The sequence below is a fragment of the Maylandia zebra genome, linkage group LG19, assembly GCF_041146795.1.
Source record: "Maylandia zebra isolate NMK-2024a linkage group LG19, Mzebra_GT3a, whole genome shotgun sequence".
Taxonomy (NCBI): Eukaryota; Metazoa; Chordata; class Actinopteri; order Cichliformes; family Cichlidae; genus Maylandia; species Maylandia zebra.
Genome location: NC_135185.1, coordinates 11518035 through 11543244, shown reverse-complemented (window position 1 = coordinate 11543244; position 25210 = coordinate 11518035). Strand labels below are relative to the sequence as shown.

The window sequence follows — 25210 nt, the reverse complement described above, 5'->3', positions numbered from 1 at the left end:
GTTTTCAGAGTTTTCCACAACCCCCTTCCTCACTACCACCCTCTTTAACTATGTCATTACTCTCTTGTGGCGAGTGGCTGGCTCAGTAAACTGCTCGGTGTGGTGCAACAATCACATCCAGCTGCTGTGAACAGGATCCGACATGTGAAAGCACGACGCACGCGCACATCTTGATGAATCACACAGAAAACTACGAGCCACTGCTGCCTCTGCGCACACATCCAAAGCCCGTCTTTATCTTTTATTGCACCTGGAGCCGTGATCTCCAGACAGCAGGTATATAACATAATACACCGCTAAAGAAAGCAGTGTGAACAGAGAGGATTTCAGAAATTTACCAAATGTTTCATTTAGGTTTTTTTTATTTCATTGGTATGTACTGAAATATACAAAACACTGACACCTGCCAATCCAGCGGCAACAAAGACAGAGAAAGGAAACTGGAACATACTCCCAAACACACCGACGGAGCAAATATAAACTCGCTCCCGTGTGAAATGATTGGACAACATAATGAACGTGGAACTCCTGATATTTTGTTCTGTTTAAAAGCCAGTTTCGCCCACGTTGGTGATGAAACATTTCAGATAGCTGGGTTGAGGTCGAATAGTCGTTTTTTCAAGGAGGGTGTGATAAGTGTTGGTTGAATTCTCTGCTGAGGAAAGGTGACGTTTAGGACACACGCTGACCTTCATTTAAGAAATGTGGGGACACGGCGGCTTCCCATAATTCAAAGCGTTGCATCATTAGATCAAAAATCATCTTATGCCATAACATCCTAATATGTTTATATGTTTTGAATCTTTAAGAATATATTAAAGCTAAAGCTGAGAGGTAAAGCACTTTTTAACGTGAGTTTGAAGCGTTTGTTGAAAATAAAGAATAGACTAAAATTATTAACTGTGTATCATCAGACTGAGCGTTAATGCTTTCACAGCTGAAGACAGCTCAGGTAAACTGGAACATCTGTTTAGTTTGAAGAACAAATAAAAAGGAGAACAGGACGAGTAACCGTTCTCAACGTGACAAACGTGTTTTTCACTGCGATGTTTAACTGCGATTTTTTAAAAATATTATTCATCAAATGTGATTTCAGGAGCTGTGTTGTCAGGGGCATTTGGCCCTGGTAGGGTCTCCCAAGGCAAATAGGTTCTTGGTAAGAGCACAGATTTACATTTACCCCTATGAAACAAACATCATGGGACAAGAGCTCAGGCCTGAGCCCATGGGGTCTGGCCGTGTACTCGCCGCCCTGTGAGCCTACCGCCCGAAGGAGGCGCCACAGGGTCGATCTCTGGTTGCTGAAACGGCAGACTGACGTGGTAGCAGCAATGATGAGGACGCTGTACCAATCTGCTGTAACGAACAGAAATCTGAGTGTAAAAGTGAAGCTGTTGATTACGTTTCCTACGCTCACCCATGGCCACGAGCTGGGTAAGAATGAGATCGCAGATGGCAGAAATGAGCTTCCTCCAAAGGGAGGCTGTACTCTCCCTGAGATGGGTGAGGAGTTTGGTCATTCAGGAGCTAGTTGGGGTGGTTTGTGCTTCTAACTAAGATGTTTTCTTAGTGCCTACTAGAAGAGGTGTTTTGGGCACACTGGGGGAAATGTATCTCTCCGCTGGCTTTGGCATGTCTCAGCCCTTACAGGAGCTTGCTGGTGACAGAGAGGTCTGGGCTCTCCTTAGACTGCCCCCCACAACCCAAACTCAGAACAGGAGCAGCCAGTGGGCGGATGGATGGAAAGATTTTCTATGTTTATACAGCCAGCATGAAAGCAAAGGGTGAACTTGATCTTAATCAACATTATTCATCATCGAGTGCTAAACAGCCTAGTGTGGACACACCAGGTTCTCTGTGAATTCTCGTGCACACCTTTCCTTCACCTTGTGATGTTTTCTTAGAGAAACAAGAACATAGGACATGACTTTTTGACTATTCGACCGCAACCCCAGAGAACATCAAAGAACACGTCCCAGCACTGGAGCGCTTCAACGGTCACATTCAAGAAAACAGTGAAAGTACAAAAATGTGATGCCGAACCAAAGAGTCCGTTCCTTGTTGTATTGCATTCAACTACACTTCAGGGTTACGGCCTTCACAAAAGATTCACAAAGTCAAAAAAGGAAAACAGTTGAAAGGAAACAGCGAAATGAAATGTAACATATTTGGTCAGGGTTTGTTGGTTTCTCTCTCCGAGAGCAAGCCGATAAAACTTGCACACTACTAGCTGCCATGAACAGATCACACTCTGAACACACGTAGGTTAAAAACACCTGCTGGGATCTGAGACAAAGGAGCTAATACTGCGTGACACCGTTTCTAACTTTGAATATTGACGGGAAATGTAAAAACAGTTTGCGTTCTGTAGCAGTGAATAGTGTTTTCTATTCAGTTGCTATGGAAATTGGTAATATAGTGCAAAAACCTACCACAATTACTAAAATACATTAAAAAACCCAGACAAATCTGCGTGATAGTTCCAGTTTCATGCCACAGGACAGTCTCACAAACAGTTTAGAAATGAGAACAAACTCGTGTGTTTAATTCTCAGGCTGTAAATCCCTTGCGAAAAGTGCCCTTTAATCCCGGCGTAAGCGCTTCACGCGACTCCTCTCTTACATCACGAGCACGGCCTTCATCCAGAACTGTGCGTGTTCATAAACATTGTTCTGCTAGTCCTTAAAAAATGAACCAAGATTGAACAAATTCATGGAATGTTTTCGTATTATTATACACCAAGGAAGAGGGAGCACTCGCCTCCTGTGACAGTGTCTTAATGCGTTTCTGTGACACGCATCTCCGCCTGCTTGTAGCGGTGCTTCACACTACAACCTCTGCTGGGTTTTCCCACTTTTCCAGCCTCTCCACCCGACTGGCTTATCTCTGTTTCGAGAGTTCTGGAGGGAAAACCTGCCACTTTCAAAGCTTCATGAAAACTCTGTGAGATACATGTGGTGTAGCAAGTCTCCCACTCCACTAGGGGTCCTCTTCCATGTCGTCCAGGTTGGGAGCCATGATAAAATGTTTAGGGTAAACAAGACTGTGCTCGTCCGCGTACTCCTCCCAGCGTGCGTCGTCGCTCTCGTGAGTGATATAGCGCTCGCCTCGCCGCGTCTCAAACTCCCTCAGGTCCAACCACGTCTGGTAGTCCTGACCAAAACAGACATGAAACTGTCAGTAAATCTGGCTCATTGTGGAGAAGCGGCTTCACATAAACTGATTCAGAGGTAAATCTGCATTCAGCTCACAGCATTTATACACAGTTTTCACTCCCTTTACTTTTCGGGCTTCCCGGTCCAGGTCTTGGCCACGTAAGCCAAACGCTGTTATTGACACAGTGTACTGATGTGCAGGGACAGCGCTGTTGTGGTTGTTTGACTTCTAGTTCACCACCAGGAAGTTTAATGGTGACATAACCACAAGTGGGCGGAACCTTTAACTCTATTCATGTTTTCCATGCTCTGACTATTAATGTTCACACAACTCATCTGTAGATTATTTTCAATGAAGGGAATTGATGACTTGACAGAATTATGACTCCGAGAATTAGCTCGAATTGCAATTTAAAGAGAGGAAAAAGCAAATGAGTCATACCTGTAACCAGGGATGGCTGAGACACTTGTCCACGCTGTACCTCTTTCTCATTTTGACTTGGAGGAGATTGTTGATCAGATCTGTGGCTGCGGAGGAATTAAGAGTACAAGAAGTGTAAGTGAACAAGATAAGTCAGAGGTGGTTTTGAGTTAAAGGGAACAAGACCTGCAAAAAGATATATCTATCAATATATATATATATTCAGTGTTTTTACCGCATAATATACTATATACAGTGAGTGGGAGGAGGTGCAACTTGGGCAGTTGGGGAGATTTGAAAGTGATTCATTTCAACCACAGACATAAAAAAGCTGACATAAAGTTCAGATGACCCAGACGTGTGGGTGGGGAGGAGCTACATGTGTGAATATCATTTAAGTTACAGGTGCAGCAGGCCGCCAACGGCTCACAGACGAGAAGGTCAGATTAGATCAAACATTTCTGAAAGCAAACAAACAAGTAGCTCTTTGTCTTCATACCCTCTGCAGAGATGTCCTTCCAGGGCGTAGGAGGGTACATGAAGGCCGCATTCTGGATCTGATCATTAATGTCCTCGTCCTCGTTAAACGGGAACGTGCCGCTCAAGCTGACGTACACGATCACTCCCACTGACCACATGTCTAAGGAGCGGTTGTAGCCTTTGCTGCGCAGCACTTCTGGAGCGAGGTAAGCCGGAGTTCCTACCACCGACCGCCGGAAGGACTTCTCCCCAATGATACGGGCAAAGCCAAAATCACACAGCTTCACCTGGAGAAGAAAAGCGGCGTGTTAACGTACACACGCTTGCGGACACACAGCTCCACACATGCAAAACACATAAATATATATGCTCTCACCTGAGGGAAAGGCTCTGCAGAGGCCAGCAGTACATTCTCAGGCTTCAAGTCACAGTGAACAATGTTTTTGAAGTGCAGATGTCTCAAGGCCACAAGGATCTGTTGCAAACACACAAGTCCCATAAGCACAGATTCAGCTAAAAAGATCAAAACACTGTAAAGTCTGTAAACCGTACGCTATGAACAGAGTGCTGTTTGTGTAATGTATGGAGGAGACTCTATGGTGCTGCCATGTGGAAAAATAGTAGCAATATAAACATACTAATGCCCTTAAATACTTGCATCTTTACCAGCACTGCCATATAACGGACACATGATCTCATCTCATCATCTCATCTATATTCACAAGGCCTATTGTAAGTGAGCGCTGCATGCATGTCTGCCCATGGCCCTGCCCCAAGACCACAGAGGGCCTGGCTCGCCGATCCTGACCCTGGCTTTAGCAGAGGCCCTCCTGGCCACATCTGAGCCGAGCCTGCCGCAGCTAATGGGGTTGTTGTTAATGGCCCCGCTCCCGTTTGGTACCCGAGATCCACGGAGCCTGCTGCTCCTCTAATCAGGCCACAGAGCCACCAGTATACTGAAGGCTGTAATCCACAGCCAGGGAGGAGGCCGTGATGCCATACAGACCAAATCCCGTAAACAATTCCCTCCAATCAGCTCACCACAAGAATAAACAGGCCCCTGAGCTGGAGCACAGACCCATTACACCCCCAAAATAGGGCACAGAGAGAGAAGGGAAGGAAGACACAGCACTAAGAGGATGAAACATGCAGCAAAGCTGCTCGATTCTCAGTGACTGTCATTATCTGACTATTTCAGTGTTAGGACAAAATCTTGATTTGAGAACTGAGGGGTGAAGAAGGCTGCGTGAAAGGGCAGAGAGCCGTGTTTCAGCGGTGCAGACCTGCGTCACGAGGAACTTGGTGATTCGTTCAGGCAGTTTGCTCTTCTCGCTCGACAGGATCATCTCCAGCATGTCGCCGTGCAGCTTCTCCATGACGACAAACACCCGCTCAGGCGTCTCAAACATGCACTCCAAGTTAACGATACCCGGGTGATGCAGATTCTACAGAGAAACAGATCAAAGGCTTCAAACGAGGAATACGCTAAGAGTAAATGTAAACCAGTGACAAATGTAATGAGCGGGATTTTCTCTTAACTGTTATCAGTGATTACCTGTAATATGGCGACCTCATTCCGCAGCTGACTCTCCTGCTTGGTAGGAAATCTCATCTTGTCAATAACCTTGATGGCCACATCTCTGCCGCTCTTTCTGTGTTTGCCTGTGTTTGCCAAACAGAAAAAAACATCAATTCACAGCACAGACACTGAATATAAAATGTTCCTTTTAACTAAAGCACAAACATACCTCCATACACAATGCCAAACTGGCCCGATCCCAGCACTTCATCGGAGAATATTTGGTACACCGAGGCAATATCCTACACGGGCGTAATTTACACCGTTAATTTTCCTCTGCTTGTGGAAACATTCAAGTGAACTTTCCATGCTGCAACAGTTACATCATCTTTGGTTTTGGCAGAACTGCTGCCCTTCCAAAATGTTTTTCAGGTATTGCCAAATAGGCAACTTTCACTAAATGCAGAAGTGGAACTGAGACGAAAACTCCATGACCAAAAAATGAGTCTGCAGCTTCCCCATTTCTGCAGCGTAAAAGCTTCCACTGGATGTTTCGGCGACAGGCGCACTAGGATACCGTTTCTGATCTAACCACAGCAACTATTTTAATAGCATATGAATGCATAAATTTGCGAGCTGTGCTGGGAAATTGTGCAACAGCATCTAAGAGAAAAAAGAAGCTCCACTTACCACATTCTCCTGGACCTGGCAGTTGGACACAGATATGCTAATAGACAGCTCTTCTGCAGAGGGAAACACATGATATTTCCACATTCAACAAGTAACACAACATCACTCTGCCAATGCACAAAGCAGACACTAAATTCTTAAGCAACTGTAATCAGAGCTTGCTCAGATACCAGTATTTCTACTTTTCTAAAACCTGCAATCTTATCACAGCTGCACGCAATAACTCACAGCCCCACATAATGAAGCATTTTATTACACAATGAATTGGCTATAAAATTGATCTGGAAAGCTATCTGTGACTGAATGCTGAAAGTATGCAATGCATTTCAAAACTGGGGATTCAGACAGCCGCAGAAACTAATTCTGCATACTAGGCATTGGACAGAAAGCCGGAGATAAAAGCCAGCAGAAAACTTTCTGTGAGGTAATGCTCGACACAAAGATGGAATTTCACTCTTAGACAATGCTTTGATTTTTCAATTAACAGAGACAAACACACACATCACGCTGTCATCTGCAGATTAAACGTTTCATCTACTGATAGTAAAGTGCGGCTTAGTTCATTAGTAAATGAATTCACATCTATGTAGTGAGTTTGAGTTATCTTATCAGGTTGGCTTCTAGCGTCTTTTCTCAGGTTTTCTCATGTCACGCTCGTTATCAGTTAACCTCAAACTGTGCACATTTCTCATTTCTCTCTCTTTTTTCGGCGACTGGGAGATATTATCGCTGCCCTGACCATCAAAAGCTCAGTTTCCATACAGTTATGTCACTTCACTACTTACACTACTGTCATCCCCAAACAGTGACTTCACAGCCCCACTTCCTTTGGCCTACAGACCCTGAGTCAGGGCTTTCCCAGGCTAGCAAAAGTTAACCGAGGACATCAACTTTAAGGTCATCAAAGTAGTTTAAAAATCGCCTACGACGGGGCACAGAGAGCCTTTTTCTTTCTATATGAGCAAACAGTTCTCGTTTGTCACGGCCGCGACAGGTAACAAGCCTGCTTCATGCGCTAACCAAAGACACATGCAAGCTGATTTCATTCCTACAAACACAAGATAAAAAAAACAAACAAGTTTTTCATCCGGAGACATATCAGCAGCATTTTTAGCACAAGAAAGTTCTGATAAATTCTACTTACTGTGATCTTTGCCTTGGCCGGCAGCGCTGGCTACACTGGGCTGAGGCGTGACGGGCATCAGGGCCTGTCTGATGGCCTTCTCCCAGCCTTGAGCCACCTCCATGCCGACTCCAGAGGCGGCCAGAGCAGGGCTGTGGTAGTGACTGCCGTTGTTCTCCCCTACATAGTAGACCATGGTGGCTGTGATGATCTCAAAGCAGTGAGGGTTGCTGCCCTGAGCCAGATTGCTGTAGTCTCTGCACTGCTCTACCTGGAGGATCTCAGACAGAGGGATTTCCTGTGGAAGCAGTGAAGGAGAACTGATAAGAAAAGCAGACGAAACATAAAAGAGCACAATCTGCATTTCTCAATGAAAGCTCAAGCAAGAATCAGAGTCTTCTTTTCTGTCTTTCTTAATGTTTCAGCCAGTAAACAATTTATGCAAGTCCAAGAGCACATGAACTTCTGAAGGAACCAAAACAAACAGATACACTCCCCCTCCACACAGTGCTGCACATATAAAGTGCTGGGATGGAGTGGTGGAGAAATAAAAATCTCTTATAGCCGATGCTGGCTGTAAACTAGAAGAATATGAAAAAATACTTTCTTCAATCAAAAACATATCATGCTACTAAATGAGCAAATCCACAATTAAGCAATGATACACAAAAGGTAAAGACAGAGGAAGTAACACTCACACACACGCCGCACTCAGTCGTCCCCGCTCTAACTTTCTGCCTTCCTCTTCGCTTGACTTGTGAGCACAAACAGAAAGTGGAGCCGCACTACACTTTAAAAGTCCCCCCCTCGCCCGTCTAACTCACTGTCAAATCAAAGGTGGGAGGGAGGGCCGAAATTACAAATACAGACAATTTCCAACCAATGGGGGCTCAAAGAGGCGCACGCCGTCTGCTCTGCGTGGCTCACCACACAGTATCAGATGAAGTGCTTGTGGTTAGCAGGGCCTGGTCACGTGAGCGCGCTCTGCGGCGGCTCAAGCGGTTCCCTGATTACAAGGCAGGGCCAGCAAGAGGCCCCATCTGAGCACGAGGCGCTGGCGCTACCACTAGCCACCAAGACAAAAGACCAAGCAACTACCGTTCCTCCACGGGGTCGTTTGTGAGTGGGCGTGTGTGATACTGTGACAGGGAGAAGCCCCCTCACCCCATGAAAGCTTCTTCAGAGAAAGCCACAAGTACAGGGGTCTCATCTTCAAACGAGGAGCTGTTATGGCTTCCAAATGGTGAAAATGGCTGCCATGCCTGGCGAGCGAGCCACCACGCGACCACCACTAATCAGATTGGAGGTATAAAGAAAAGGGGAGTGGGGAGGACGGCGGCCACACACTGATGAGCAGCAGGCTAGAAACTGGGGAGGAATGAAAGGAAAGAGCTCGAGGCAGACGGCTTTCCGGATACCAGCGGAGCTCATGGAGAAGCAGTGGTTTCGGTAGAAGACCCCCTCCCCCCAAAATACTACAGGAAATAATTTCATGTTATCTGTCCCAGATAAAAATCCTCTGCTCTGAAGCAAGAGGCAAAGACCAAACTTTGGAGCATAAAAAGGAGATTTACAGCAAGCCTTCAATTAGCCTCCTGAAGCTTTTAAACATAGCTGAGTGCCAAGTTGATAATAAAGAACCACATAAAGCTGCCCTGTAAACACACCCGAGGAGTCGGTCCCCGCTGAGGTTTCCTCTCCGAGGATTTAGTGGCCGGGGACGCAGGGTGTGACAGAATAATTGGGAGAGAAGGGGGAAGGAATACAGTTTTTCCAAAACTTGCTTCACAACAAATGCGGACGGAGAAAAAACAAAAAGAAGGCAGGCAGGACAATAAGCAGAGCTGTGAGCGAGACCACCTGTTTGAGACTCGCTCAACCGAAGTGGAAACTCTGCCGCGTCCTACTCAGCGCCCTGTTGCAACATACCTCTGACCACAATTCGAAGAGGTGTTAAAGTCTCAAAACGCACAAAGCGAGAAGAACAATAAGATAATTACACACTCCATCCTACACAGCACACACGACACACATGTGGAAGTCTTTACCTTGCAGCCTGTACTTCCCTCCCCCAGGCCTCACTGTGTAATTACTGTGCTATTAAGCCCCTGTGGCGGCGTAATGACTGACTACGGCGCTGCCACCGAGAGGGAAGTGTCACACATATTCTCCTCAACTCCATTTACACGTTTAAATATTCACATTTCACTCAAAGCGAACACTGAGGATTAGAAAAAGAATCAAAGCCAGCATTCAACAGCTCGCAGCGTGACTTTTTAGAAATGTTTTCCCTTCCCTAAAATAAGAGCTAATCAAAACTCTTTTGTGTGACAGACGCAGTCTGACATTTTCTTCAAAACCCCATTTAAATGTCCCATCTCTGCTGTTAGTGATACTGAGGATGATGAAACGCAGAAACTCCGAGACTGCGACCCTTTCACTTCAAGCAGCGAAGAGACCAGGCGGCATTGTGAAAAACCACAGGGGGAATTTCAGTGGGACGAAGTGACCACAGGGTAGTTTACAGTTGTGAAGCGGCAGCCTTCAGCTGAGTCACGCGGCTGCCACCGGGTAGATTTTATTTACATATCACTCATAAGCATGACAGACAGCCTTTATACCTGAATATGAAAACAGATCTTTCCTAAATGACACGTTTGAATCATAAGACAGTAGAGCGGGTGAATTCTGTCTAAGCACTGTGGGGATTTTCATGATATAACTCTGCACAGACTGGACGCTGCAGCTTTTCTGATATTCTTATGAATAATAGTTCGTCGCACCAGATCGAGCTGAAGCCGTGGTTTTCCAAGAACACGGCAGAAATAATAGTTTTAATCTTACTTTGTAGAACTTGGCTCCGGTGTCGTTCTGGAAGAGACTCAGGCTTTTGCTGTCCAGCCTCCAGTAATGCCTCTTCCGCTGTTAAATGGAAACCCCGAGTTAGTCCTAGTGGCAAAATATGGACCACCTACCAATATTACGGAAGTTCAAAATTTTATTTCACAAGGAAAATACCTCGTGTGCTGATTTCAGCACATGTGAACAGTTTCCCCAGCATACATTTAGGGCAGAGCCGTTTCAGGCTAAGCTCCTCTGTTGGGCTTTGGGGTTATCAGTCTTACCAGGTTGTCCCTGCTCGTGTAATGAACCATCCAGCCCTCCTTCACCACCGTGGAGCTCCGCCTCTTGGTGTGTTTGATGGACTGGACCACCCGCATCAGAGGGATGTTGGTGCTAGTGGAGGGGCTGCAAACATAAAAGGAGGTTTTTTTTTATTTAGTGATGATTATCACAATTACCGTAACTCAGAGTTATGATTTCATTAACGAAACACTATTCAGAGCACAGCAGGTACTTCCTGAGACATCCCTCATACGAAGTGAAGCGCTTTTTTTATGTTTTACGTAACACTCTAGGAAACATCAGACTCTGCTGCTGCAGCTGGAGAATAAACAGAGGAGTTGGAGCGTTAGACCTAGTAGTTAAAAAATAACCCCAAATTCCCCAGTTTAGATCAGAGTAGCAACCTTGAATGTCTTCCCCTCCTCTTCTTGTTTCTGATCCCTTTTTACTCAATTGTTCGATTACAGTAGAGTAGAACAAAAATACAAAAATGACATCAGAAACCAGGACTGGGTAGTTTGCATGAACTCTGACATTCATCCCACATCAGCTGATAGATTAGCCACCTGATTGGCCAATCCACCCTAGCTCTTCTTTTTAATCCCGTGTCTGACTTGTCTTCTAGGAATAATCCTTGAAGCTCTTTTCTGAACTGAGCGGTGTCTGTTCTATGTAAGGACTGCCTAGAGAACGAAGAAGTTAGTGAGGCTGATTTCTATCCCTTGAAAAAACCCACAAACTATCCTAACGGTCCCCAAACAACAACTTTACTGACATGAACTCAGGTGGCAAAACTGGTCAGCGTACAGGTGAGGTCGCCAGATGTCGTGTTTATGAAGGAAAGAGTTAAGCAGTCGTCCTTGTCCCTGGTGTCACTGGTGCCTCTTAGTCTCCATGGAACATCAAATGTAAACGACTGCAGTTTTGGGCTACAGCTGGCCTGGATTAACCAGTATGTTCATACCTAATAGTCTTGATGGGCTCTTCATCCTTCTCCCTGTCCAGCAACGGCGAGTCCATTTCAAACATCCTCTCATCCGGAGTGGATGGTTCATCTGGATCATCCATCCCTCTGCCACAATCCATGTAATTACTGTCTACCTCCATTGTATCCATGGTAGTGTCTGAGTCCGGCCCAGGGCTCGCTGGCTCTGCACAAGAACTTTTATTAGAATTACAAATATGAGAAATAAACAACTGTCAGTTTGAAAGATGATGTAGAACTTACCTCCATTGAAGTCCACCTCACCTAAACAGTCTCTTGGTACCTTTGAAGCACAGCGCTTATGGCAGTTGAATCTGCAGTCTAGGAAACAAAATGTTATGATAGTTATGGTAAAGCGCTGCTGTTCCACGTCCTCTGTAGCGGAATCTTCATTGGTCAGCCTACCTTTACACTGCATGCCCTGGCGGAAGAGACCTTTGAGCAGACGCTTGCAGTACTGGCAGATAGTAGGACGAGTGTAGGTGTGAATGGCGAACGTGTGTGGCACCTTAACCCGTGTCTTTTCCATCTTATCCATCCAAATAGGCCGGCCGCTCCAGGACGGGATGCGCTTCCCTGCCTCCTGATGGGACCTCTGCTGCTGGGGTTGGATGGGAAAAGGGGAAGACGGGGGGTATTCGGAAGAATTAAAAACCATATGCAGGAAGGAAGCGAAAGAGGAAAGATAAATAAATAAGATAAAAACAGAGGTAGAAGAGCCTCAGAGGGAGTATGTGAGTGACAGACAAAGAGAGTGAGTAATGACATGTGAGTAAAAGACATCAAAGAAAAAAGTGAGTAGTGTCTGCGCTTCTATTGGTCCAAACAGACGATCAGATTTGTCACTCTTGCCACACATTAGAGTTTAGTTGTGATTTTTTGGTGGATAAATGGAGCAGTCTGGAATCTGTCAGGAATGGAGTTTTCTTCACTTTTTGCCAACAAGTGAGCAGATACATAAACTTGGACTTCTATGGACTTTTAATGTCATTAACATAATTACATTTCCTGGTGACCTTTTGGAGAGACAAAGACAAGAGGGGAATATCTCAGTGTGGGCTTATGCAAAAACGGTTTCGTAAGACCTCGCTGAGGATCTCTCCACAGAGCTCTGTGCAGCACAATTCAATTTTCTGCATCAGTGGTATTCTACAACAGGGCCCAGGAGGTTCACTCGTGGAAAAGAGCCACATTTGATAAGTTTAGAAACATTTAACAGTGGAGGCAGAGCCTGTGAGCTGCATGTGGATTGCCTGCCACACATACTTGCTCCGAATATGTCTCTCTTCCTGCTTCTCCCTCATTTGTCTTCATTTTTTCCATTTAAGACAACGCTTCAGTGAGTTCATTTTACATATGGATAAAACAGTAATCCTCACATTTTCCCTTCTGTTCAGAGAATTCGCAGCTACTAAAATTCCTCTACGCTGCTCTTTCTCTATCCGAGCACCTTCATCCAGTCACACTCACAGCAATCCGAGCTTACCTCATCCAGGACAACCACTGCATTTTCAGCAGGTAAAGGTCGGGGGACAGAGAGAGATGGTCCAGGCAGTGAAACATTGGACAGTCGCCTCTTCCTCACACCACTACAGTTATTTGGGATCTTGAAGGCACAGCGCTTGTGGTAGTTTAGCCCACATCCTTAATAAAGCAAAAAAACAGATCACATTAGTTACCGAACTCATGGAAAGATGACATCATCGTAAGAAATGCAGTGAAGAAACGTCTCATTTTGCAAATCAGCCACAAGATGGTCCTGCTGATAAACAGGCTTAGTACGAGAATTTATGGCCAGGAATGTTTCACTGGTGAATAAATCTTCTCTCTTTAAACTTAATTTGCTGTCAGCGGAGAACTTGACACGAAAACACAAGAACATATTTCAAGTATGATTCAACAATGTGAAAAAATGTAAGGAAAGCGAGCGCGACATGAGTCCACTGGGATCTGAATGTCAAGCATTTCAACGGCTACTGTGCCTGCGCCACATTGTTCTTGTTTGCCTCTATATCTCCCTGATACAGTTACAAGGTCAGATATGTGGTGTGTTTTTGGATCTGTGTTTGAGTGCGGATGCAATAAAAAGGAAGGTGCAGATAAAGGCCAAGTTCTTGGGAATTTGGTAGAATTGATCCAAGTGTGAGTGCCACTGTGTGCGCGAGCGTCTAACCTTCACATTTAAGCCCCTGCCGAACGAGACCCCATAGCATCTCGCCACAGTAGTCGCAGAAGGTGGGGGCCTTGTAGGAGTGGACGTAAAGGGCATGGGGTCGGATCTGGAAATCTTCAACTGTGGCTTGAGCTAGAAACAAAAAGCAGAGGTTGTTTGAGTAAAGATAGAAAATAGAAAAGTTCACAAAGAAACTTCTAATCTAAAGAAAATCATTAAAGATGAAGAATAAATATTTTTGAATACATTTTTTTAATGTAAGTAAGTAGGTGCATGTGAGCTTGCACAGGGAAGATCTACTCTACACGCTCCACTTGCTGCACATAAACACGGATGCTATGTCTCACTGCTGCAGTAGAGGGCATCACATCTGCACCACACGAGCGTGATCGAGTGATAGGGCACGCCCATAAGACACCAGAGACATGCATTTTATTCCTGTTTGTTATTAAGAACCGAATATCGAATCAGCAGAGCCGTGAATATGTCTCTCTTTCTGTTTCTCTCTTATTTGTCTTCATCTTTTCCACATTTCTGTGTCAAATGAGACACAGTGAGTTTGTCGCAACAAGACTTGGCTAATCACGGCTGTGAATCATCAAAGATGTGAAGATGAGTAAGATAAGGCTCATGCTGCCAAATATCCCTGAGTGTGTGACTGTGCCTCCTCTGTTCCTATGCAGTCACTTATGTGGCAGCAGTGACCAGCGAGGGGACGGTTAATATTTACTCTTGGGTTAAGCAGCAAATGTGCTAACGCCATTTCGTTGTGTTTGCCGATGAAGGCATTTTCAGCTTAAAAAAACAAATGTGAAACGTCCTTTGCTTAAAAGCAGCATCTGATATGAGTAAAGACGGGAGGAAACAAAAAGGCAGTTGGTTAAACGAATCCGATCTCTTAATTTGAGCAAAGAATGCAGGACAGGTCAAATGGGAAAGCAAACATTTTGATGTCATAATCCCTGGAATGGAAAATATTTACAGACATTTGCAGGAATATTAAAGATCTGAGACAATTCGGGGCGGCTGTTGAGAACTACAGCGGCTGGTGGGGTGATGTTGGCAGTTTGGGAAGAAGAGGAGAAAGAGCTCAGCGAGGTCACATGTCGAGAGGCGCGCACAGCTTTCTCACACAGACACATGAAAGGCAGCCTTCATGAGCTTTCTGCACACGCGTCTGCAAAACAACTGGCCACTTCTTAGCAGTCACAGTGTTACGTAATGGTTATCGTGCTAATAAGTATCAAACAACTCCAAACATAAACTCGACACGTTGTTTTTCAGAGCGCTTCTCACGAGCGGCGGGGCTCGCATGAATGTGCTATCTGTTCGCTCGGAGGCACCGAGTTTCCATTCGGAGTCAAAAGTTTCCATCTCACAAAAACAAGTTAGTTATATTTATGACAAGCAGAAGGTGTTGTAAAATATCAATTTCACGCGGCCCGTGGCGGTGAATAAGGGGCTTGTGAAAGTGGGTGGGAATTTAGGAGGAGTGAGAAACAGAACAAAGGGACACTCGGTCAGGCCAAACCTCAAACCTCATGGGCCGAGATGGCCTGCGCAGCGTCCGCTGCATAGGGCCGCCCCGCACATCAGAGCGTGTTTACACTCCGCGGGTCTACTACAATCACTTACTGCAGGAAAAACAAGCCTTTTTCTTTGAGCTCGCAGCCAAGAAAAAGCCACTTCTGCCTGCTTCTTGCAGAGAAGGAGATATTCAGACCGTCCTTCTCCCACAGCCGCGCAATCCAAAAACAAGCTCGCCGAGGAAAAACTGAATGGAGACGAGGACGAGAGAGAAACTGCGCGGTGGGAAAAGGTTGTGTTTCATACGCAAAGATCAAGCGTCCGACATGCAAAGCGCCTCTCAAAAAGAAGGTCGCGTTCACAGATTGTGAGATGAAGCATGTGTCCATGTGTAGCAAATCTGAGATCTTCTACAGCCGTTTTCAGCAGGTATGTCTCAGGTTATAAATCGCCTGGCTCCACTGTTGGCGCTAACACCTGCAGACGGATTTGTTCAGGTAGGGGGGGGATTAGAACGAGAGAAAGCGGGGAGGGAATTGCGAGCCACAGAGACTGACACAAAAGAGAGCACAAGACAAACACAGACAGAAACAAAAAGAAGGAAGTTCTCCAGTCTTTAGTCTACATTCCTCAGCCTGAAGTATCCTCAGATCCTGAAACTATACAATCATCCCCTGACTAAATCCCTGCAAACAATACTGTCAGCCCAGGAGAGAGGGGGGAACTCGGCACAGGTGGTGTCAGGTGCTTCCCAGTGGAGGCAGATGGAGCAGCAGCACAGATTGGAGCAGAACAGATATCCTAAGCCATTTGTTGGTCTCAGCACCGCAGAGGAAGCCGGCTCATTCATCGCAGGAAATAACAAAGAAAAACCGAGCACCTGTGTAGTTTTGCAAAGGTGGAAAATTATGGAAAGAAAAAACTCAAACGTCACACAGAAAGCAAGTGTTTGAGAGGACTGTCTGCTTGTATTCGTTCACTAATGACAGAAAATTGCTCAAGACTAATATTTATTTTGGGAGAGCACAGCGGACGCTCACAACAAGCATCTCAGCCCCAACGGGACCCCCGAACAAGACACAAAAGACCGTGTTTATGAAGGTGTGGCAACGACGGCCGGGCCCAAAATTTAAAAAAAATAAGCTGACTCGAATACTTGAAGCGTATTACTTTCAGACAATTGTTTAGACTTTGCAAACACGTGGTTTATACTGCTCGGAGGAGTTTTATATTCATTTTTCTCCTGTTTTGGAAGTCTAGAAGTCTAAAACAGCAGCAACACTGTGCCAGCAAACACACTGCACTGTATCACAGTTTGTATATAAGAAAAGACTGAAAAAACTGGGCAAATTGGAGGAAGTGCGCTGCCAGATTTAGAAGAATTTGGTTTATAGTATAATCCTCTAAATACATGAACAAGTCTGCTGCTGGGTTTATATTAGGGGAGTCACTGCAGGTAAATGGGTCACAACTTCCAACATATACCACAAGTAAAGCAGTTTATCACGTATGCTAAGACAATCATCCGTCCTATTAAAACCACTCAATACGCTGATGTCTAAGCTGCAAACAAGACACGTTTAGATATTTTCCTAAAACAGAAATATGAACACTGGATGAAGCCAAGCTCAAAATTTTTTGTTTCCTTTGTTGAATTTAAGATTTAAAAAATCTCATTTTATCGCTCATAAATAAAAAATGATATCAAAAGGCAGGAAAAATAGTTTCCACCATGTTTTTAGGAACAGAATGTTCAGTGAATCCGTCTCTGAATAAAAGCTCTACAAACCCTTCAAAATCCCGAGAATATAAACAGAAATAACGCTGCGGAGCTTGGATGGATGTGAGATATCTGCCTTGGATAATGAGCCTCTGTATTTAGAGTTATGAGCTGTAAAATTACACACATTTTTTCTTAAAAGCAGTATTTAAGGTAAAAAAAAATGTAAGTAACAGATAGCATCATCGTATTAAGGCTAAATACGATCACTAAATATGCAAATCAGGCACAAGCTCAATAATTATACATTAATTCTGCATAGACAACGAACAGAAGAAGTGCAGTAAAATAATTATGTTTGAGAGCAGAAGTCCAATCATCGAATATCTGTGCTTTTGCATGAAAAAACTGTGTTTGCATAAAGTCATCATCAGTGGCTCAAACTGTAACACTCTTTGTCTGCAGCTGCATTTAATTAAAATCAGTCCACATGTAGCTCTCACCTGAATGTGGCCGTAAGCTAAACTATCTGGATAACTAATCTGAACTGGGAAGTTTTATTTTCTACTCTTCAACAGCGCAGCTCTAGAATGTCTTTTTTTCCTTTACAAATATGCCAACTAACATTTCACTTAATGCTATTTTGACCTCTTAAATTAGAGGATGGAAAATGTGCATACACTGTACAAACACATTTACGGTGAGGTGCGAAATGACATCAGACTGCTTTGCATACCAGAAAGCACCACCTCAATGAGGTCTCCTTCATGGATGTCTTCAGCTGCAGTCAGCCTCTGCAGGATGTTCTCATCGTTTAAGTCGTGGCGGAATAGCAGGATCTTGTCGTACATGCCAAAGAAGCCGCACTCCGGGAACTGGAGAGAAAGGGAGATACAACAAAAAGAAATAAGCAAGTTTAATTGTAGGCATAACGAATACCGGTAAAGTTAAATGTCCCGAGACGCGATGCCCAGTACGTGGACATTTATGGTTATGCTCTGCAGTGGCTCAAATCTAATACAGAGCATTTAAAAAGGTATGGATCAGCCAGCTGTCTTGATTCTTTTTCAAGCACGCACACACTCACATTATGTCAGTTCCAGCAGCTTACATCACCGCTTGTGTGCAGTATTGTGAACCCAGTGGCTCAGGAAGAGAGCCCCTTTCCTCCCTCAGAGTAATCGACACTATATACTTGGAATAATTCAGTACAGACTAATTCAAAACGAGTGGCTTGCATTTAAACCCGTGTGTTCTGCATTGTGCACTTTGAGTTTTCTGAGTCATCTATTAAGACGAATCGATGATGTGTCTGCTTTAGCTGTTGAAGTGTTTCCGCTGGATTTGAGCAGCTTTCTACTATAAGATGAATCACCATTATTCAAGCGTGTCTAAAACGCCCAACAGCAGCTATCACCGCTCACAGCGTGTTGACCAAAACAAACCTTGACAAGCTGGTCGTGAACTGCAGCTGAGTGTGCGACATAAAGTCACATGACCAGGGAAAGGGGCGGGGTAGAGGGTGGGAGAGGTAGACGGGGAGAAGGAGAAGGTAAACATCCTGAGAGGAGTTCAGAAGAATCAGCATACAGGAAGTGCAGCGCCAGTCAATACTGAGTCACTTCCTGTGGTGAGGGCAGCCCATAACCTCTTAGAAAGCCATGTTCTTGTCACAGGGATAGGCCTATAATGAAAATATCCACTGTCCATGCGGCGAAACGGCAGAGTTTGCCCAGTGTTGTCGTGCTGTGGCTCCGCAGCACGTCTGTCGTGTTTAAAAGGAGGAAACGCCATCAAAGGTCAAATCAAAGTGAAACTTACTGAACATCTACTTGGCAAGGATCTCTCCTCTTTGCTCAGACTTTTCAAAGTTCAAAGGAGAAATGCGCTTTGAATACCAGGAACCTGCGCAGCATAACAACACATCTGCACACCTGACACGGCGGAAAAAGTCCAGCGACCCCCAATGAATTTTCAAAGCTGTCCCTACACGGATTGGGAACTGTGACGCTGTAGTTTAACGCCAAGGCAAGAGCCCAGCCTTGATGCCAAGTAGGTTGGTACTGAAGAATCCACCAGCTGTTTCCCCCTGAACCAGGGTCACATTCAATGGGCCACACAGAACAATGCCACTGTGTCCTGGGAGTACCAGGGGTTGGTACAGTGTCTAGGCACAGGACACATAAGACACCTGGTGGCTTATAACTGCCAAGAAACACAGAGAGAGAGAGAAAGCGAGACAGATTGATGGCCTGGGGAAATCACGAGTGTATCACATGACTTGTGTCAACTAAGCCAGAAGGATGAAATGCCTAAAGGTAAAAATGTAAATTCTGCAAAGCAACCGATAACCGATGGTGCTTCAGTCAGCAGTGGAATACAGATGCATTGTAATAAAGGAGCTGGACCCCTGCCCCCAACATGCACTCGGAACTCCCGCTGTGGAGGGGAACAGTGTCCCCCAGGGGAAATTATACGGCAATGGTTTTTTCCACTGAAAGGCCCAACAGTGGGGTGCTTACAAAAGCATTCATGCACTTTCAACAGGCTCATTCCAAGAAAAAATTAAATGTCTTCTAATAACAAAAATTTTCAAATATGGTAGTGTGCAAAAGTCTTGAGCCACCCCTGATTCCCTTTCATTTTATTATGACATTGGCTGCTTTTTCTCCCATTTTCAGTCCATTTTCACAGGAACGTTATGGTTTCCTTGTTAAAGCACCACACAATCATTCGAGCATAAAAAGAGCGCCTAAATCAAGAAATGGACTTAGTACGCATCATTTGTTCTCATGTCTTCATCTGAATCTATGGAAAATGATAAAGATAACACAACTTAAGTCAAACAAATAGTTTTTGGAGCTATTTGCTGAAAACCTGGAGTATCTCAGGATGGTGTGAAATGTGTCCTTAAAAACATGAAAGGAAACAACAAGTGGAGGACAAAAGATGAAACAGCAGGCAGGCTTAAAAACCTACCTACAGCAGCTCAGCAGTATCTGAAGGTCATGTGCTTATGAATAAATAAAAATAAAGCCCAGTAAAGACCAGACACGGGACCTGAGAGATGAGACTTTCATCGGAAACGACTCAGTAGAAGGGGAGGTCAGGAGAGAGCTACAACAGTCAGTTTCTGTAAAGCACGGTGGAGGCGCTGTCATGGTTTCTGGCTGCATTTCATCCCGTGGTGTTGGAGGTGGGCTTATCAGCGTAGAAAAGCACCATTAGATTTTGATCCAGCATGCAGCACCATCTGGAACCTGTCTGATCAAACTGGGAATCATCAGAACAAAAGAAGTTGTAGCATGTGCAGCGACAGCCTGGATGTTCTCTTCCTGTTCTCCAGATGTTCCACTTTTGCACAAAATGCTTGCTGCTCACACGTTAACACTCTCGTTGGCTGACTACCTGTCAGGACAGACGCCTCCCTCCTTATTGCACGCTGGGCTAATTTTCCCCATGACTCCATGAATGACAAATGTATTTCTATTTGTATCCCTACTCCTGCTCAGTCATGACGTAAACCTGTGCACTGACCTCACAACAACAACTACGTGGCAACATAATCCATATATGAAGACTATTTCAGTTATATTCAAACTGCATGAGAAGCTGATTTTGCTCAGAGTGTAAAAACAAGGCACGCGACTGTAGAACGAAACCTTTCCAGCTCGATGCCTCGGCTGACATATCTACATCCTAATCCTGTCACGCTTTCAGGTGATTAATGCTGTATGGCTCAAACCATCAGCACCAAAGGCGGGAGGAGGGGGGCATCCTTCCTGAGCCGGCTGCAGTGTCACGGTAGGGTTTTCCTCCACCCGCCTGACACGCCTGCACTTGGACACACAAACACACGCACACACAAAAGCTGAGGTTGATGCCCATATCTAGCCAGCTTGAGTCACCTCCTCTTGGCTCCTCGTGCAGCACTTTCCACTGTACAGAATGAGTCCCATTCCAGAGCATCTGCATCTGCAGGCAAGAACATAGCAGCTCCAAGGGCAGAGGACATTACTTTTTTCCATGCCCTACTAAAGTAAGAGGAAGCCTATGGTACAAGAACAATAGACTGGCAGGTTTAGGACAACGTTTTAACAGTTTGTTGTTCTGATCGCAGGCGTAGAGGGAAAGCCGAAGGCCGACCTGCGGGTGGATGGACGTATAAAGCACTGCATTTATACATTCTCTCCTTCCCGCATGTAAAAATAAACCATTCACCTCCAGCGTGTGCCTGTGCACATATACGTCCTTACACACCATCACCCACACATGCTGCTGCATACATTTCCGAAGCCCGTAGTGACTAAGCACGTCTTTTGTCATCTTCGAACGAGAGTCCATTCAGCCGAGCAGCCGCGACCACACACGTACACCAAAGACCCCGGCGAGGAGAAGCTGTGTGAGGTCCACAAGTCAGGCTGGAAAGACAAGTGGAAAGGGGCTTTGCAGTAGTAAGCTTTTGTTAAACGAACTAATCCGCCATTGATATGCTAAATCCTGCTGTAAGGAAAGAGGGTAAGAGGCAGGAGATGAAGGAAAGAGCGGGACAGATTTGAAATATGGTCCCATTTTATTAGAAGCCAAAAACAAATTATCTCAAGACGGCCAAGAAAAAATGATCTGACTGGAAAAAGAAAAAAGGTGTAGCTTTGAGGAATATTGATGCTTATTCCTATCAGACACAAAATGATAAATGAGTGAAATGAATCACAAGTCGTAGCTCATGTATTCTGTGCGGCTGCTGTACAATTCCTGCACGAGGGCCTCAGTCACAGAGGACAATGAGTTTGTTGTGAAACAGGATGGCGTGCACCTGATTATGTGGTTAAACATTTGTGTTTCGCTGCATGTGAGGGTGAAGCGGCGCTAAGAGCATCGCGCAGGCTCTGACAGATGGCCGCGTGTTCGCAGTAAGGAAAAGCATGCAGCTTGACCTCGGGCTGCCTAACACCTTTATTGGTGTGGCAGCGGGCCAGACAGACGTGGAGGACAGCGACAGTTAAACGTCCAGCTCATCATCGCAGCGCCGGAGATAAAAGTTGGACGATGGAAACAATGCTGCTCGTGTGCAACACGCAGCACTGCACAAGAATGCAGAACTGCAAACCACGGTTATTTTCATCTAGTTGTCATTTTCTTGATTAATCCTTTGATGCTGTGGTTTATGGAAAGTAAGAAAAGTATGGCTAAAGTTTGACAACACTGACGTGAAACCGCATATTTGTCTCATCGACGCTGCAAAATGTACGGATACTCAGGAAAACTGTAGAACTGTAAAATACGGAATAGCTGACATTATAATTATTATAGCCAATTTCATTCATTCTCATTCCAGCGTTTCAGGGCACCGACACGAGAAGCTTTCTAAATACTCTTCCTGGCAAAAGGATTATAAAATGCCAAAATTTAAAAAAAGGTCCTGTTACATCTGGCATCCCATGGTCATGTGAATATTTCTGGATACTCTGACTCAAACGATTGTGCCATTTTTCCTTATAACACTGCAAATAACTAAATCAGATATGGCCAGAAGCAGGATAGTTTAGAAAAAGCAAACAGAGCCCAGGTCTTCCAGGTGTCCAGATTCTTTCTGCTTTTCTAAAAGTCAAACTTCACCTCCCTACATGAGATATGAGACTGAAGTCGGTTACTATTATTTAGCATTTCAATCAAATGGTCACCTTAAGAGAAACAAAATGCTAGAGCGCACGGAAAACTTTACATCCAGCTTGGAAACTGTAGATGTTTCCTCTGCAATGTCCTTGAGCAGATATGTACTTAAAGGCCAGGGCAGCGTTCTCCGGTGTAAATGTGTAAACTAATGGATTTTCTTATACTGAACCACAGATATGTAAAAACATTACAGAAGCAAAGGGTAAAAGATTATCTAACCTCCAACACAACCTAAAACGTTTCATCGGGATCCTTGTGAAACATTTAACCAGAGTCAGGAGGTAAAAGACTCTTGTTTATTTTGCTCGAGGTGGCAAGATAAACACTGTCACAAGATCGGCATGATACAAGGTGCTTTTATTCAGCAGATAAATAAATCTATTGACTGATAACCTTGTAATTATTTAACAGTGCTAAGGCACAGATCGCTGTGGCCCAGAGACACCGAACCAGAAGACACAAGACGATGTTTTCTGTTGCTCTGTATCTGAGCGAGCATCATAATGAGAGGCCAATAAGAAAAGACGGCATCTGTTCAAACTGGGTTAACAGCTACAATCCTGACTTGATTCATTCTGATGCGTTGCACATTTAAAAGGCAGCGCGCGCTGTGCCGACGAGCTCCGCAGTCTGTTGTGAAACCGACAGACTGTAGTGAGGATTTCACAAATAGGACAACAGTGTTTTCATGTCAAAACAATGGGGAAACCATTGTTTGACTTTGACGTGCTTTTTAACTCCCACAACAGAGGAAAATACACTTCAATACTTCAACTAGTCCAACGGCTGCATTGGAAAATCCAATTATGTGCTCACACGAATCTTGGAGGAAAGCTGTGTAATTACTTTCTTCGAGTCACATCAAACGCGATGTGGAAACTTTGTTCATTTATTAAAGTCAACAGTGGAATTGTATTTGTTTTCATTGCACATTATTAATGTAATACCAGGCAATTTTTTTCCACACAGCATGGCGCAAGTCACTCATGCACTGCAAATTACAAGAGCACTAGATGTGGGCAACGACGGCAGCCAAATAATGAATTTGTCACTTGGACGGATGCGTCAGAAGAGGGCATGTTGGAAACACTCTGGCTTTCCACTGTCTTCTGTAACATTATGTGTTTTGGCTCCTCCAGTAACAGTTTCCAATCACTTTAGCTGAATGGATTCACTTTGATGGTGAAGATGTCCTCACAGTATCAAGCTAATTAAGTAACGTGCTTCTTACCAGGTTTATGCAGCAGAGAAAGTCTATCCCACTAAATGCAGGAAGTAAGAAAAGATCTTGCGAGTCAATTCGAGCGTTCCCATAACCACCAATACATAAACAAACAAACACATGAATGAAATTCACATGGTGAACGACACATGTTGCATTGCACCTCTGAGTGATGTTACACACAAGGAGCAAGTGCAGTGGAATGAAAACCACATGGCTGCACGAAAGGAGGCGTGACGCTTTTGATATCACAGTATTAAAGGAACAGATCGACATCCCATCCTGATACTTTCAATACCGGAATCAGGTGGAAAAATCTAGCCTGGATCTGTCCAGGCTGAGCTTCATCTCTTAAAGCTGTAACGTCACTGATTTTCAGGCAACTTCAAAATAAAGCTGGAGACGACCGAGTATAAAGTCGACCGATTTAATAAGGCAAAACATTTTCATATAGGATTATTTCTACATGTTTCAGAGACTCTGTCATCTATACAGAACCAGCATGACTCGACTGAGCTCGAATAAACGGTCTACGATGAATCAGGCGAATGCACAGAAAGTGCTTCGCTTCTGCTCTGCAGCCGGTGCACGAAACCGTCCGAGTGCATGAAACCGTCCGAGTGCACGAAACCGTCCGAGTGCATGCCTGATTTCTATAGCAAAACTGTTTGCTCCTCCGTTTGCATGCACAGGCCAAGAACAACACGCTGCAGCTGGAGGCAGAAGTAAAAGTGGGTTGGAAGGGATTTGAAAGGTACGTGCAGCTGACTGAAGAAGCACTCCCCTCAAATGGTTTACACTCAAGAAGGAATCTTTGCACATTTTTTTCAGATTAAGCAAATGGATCCCACCACTCTCCATAACATGTTCACGATGTGTTGGCGACGTCCGCTCCTTTTCTACTGCAAAAGGAAGACTTCACTGGGGGTAATCGACAGAAGCAGCCGCATGCAACGGAAAGGAAACTCACGTGGTGAATTAGCAGCAAGAGAAGCTGTGACTTTCTCACTCTAGAGGCTGACTAACGTGTTTTCTTCCATGTGGTCGCATACGACTCATGGTTCATTCATAGCTTTTACTGCATGAGGCTGTGTCATCATGGAACACAGCAGCAAGTTTTTCATATTAATAGAAACATGCCTGATTTTGTTTAAATATATCTGACAAATTTCAGCATGCATGACACAGAAACACAGCTCCTTCAAAGCCCTCGCAGCCCCCACTTTGCACAGAAGACAGACTCACTCTGCTTCTTTGTGCGGCCGCAGTTTGACCAGCGTCTCTGGACACTAAACAGCTTTTCACCCTGTGTACTTTCACATAAATCTGCGCCTGGTTTAGCCGTAGCTGACACGCTCTGCAAGATGATGAATGCACGGGTCTGAATTGGTGC

At 44.7% G+C, this 25210-nt stretch overlaps 1 protein-coding gene across 2 annotated transcripts in view; it reads right to left on the bottom strand.

Moving 5' to 3' along the window:
* Positions 1-344: 344 nt before the first annotated feature.
* The window catches only part of prkd3 (protein kinase D3), a 35936-nt gene continuing 11070 nt past the window's right edge, over positions 345-25210 (bottom strand). Inside the window, exons 3-19 of one of the 2 annotated variants that reach the window (XM_004566529.6) lie at positions 17656-17794; positions 13673-13804; positions 12986-13143; positions 11905-12097; positions 11743-11820; positions 11479-11665; positions 10514-10637; positions 10233-10310; positions 7410-7686; positions 6266-6318; positions 5805-5877; positions 5612-5718; positions 5340-5501; positions 4433-4531; positions 4076-4343; positions 3598-3683; positions 345-3153 (exon numbers count right to left, since the gene is read on the bottom strand). In XM_004566529.6, coding sequence (XP_004566586.1) covers positions 2980-3153; positions 3598-3683; positions 4076-4343; positions 4433-4531; positions 5340-5501; positions 5612-5718; positions 5805-5877; positions 6266-6318; positions 7410-7686; positions 10233-10310; positions 10514-10637; positions 11479-11665; positions 11743-11820; positions 11905-12097; positions 12986-13143; positions 13673-13804; positions 17656-17794 — 2388 coding nt within the window. In that variant the 3' untranslated portion in view covers positions 345-2979. Of the gene's footprint in view, positions 3154-3597; positions 3684-4075; positions 4344-4432; positions 4532-5339; positions 5502-5611; positions 5719-5804; positions 5878-6265; positions 6319-7409; positions 7687-10232; positions 10311-10513; positions 10638-11478; positions 11666-11742; positions 11821-11904; positions 12101-12985; positions 13144-13672; positions 13805-17655; positions 17795-25210 lie in introns of both variants that reach the window. The other variant, XM_004566528.6, reaches the window with a different exon arrangement.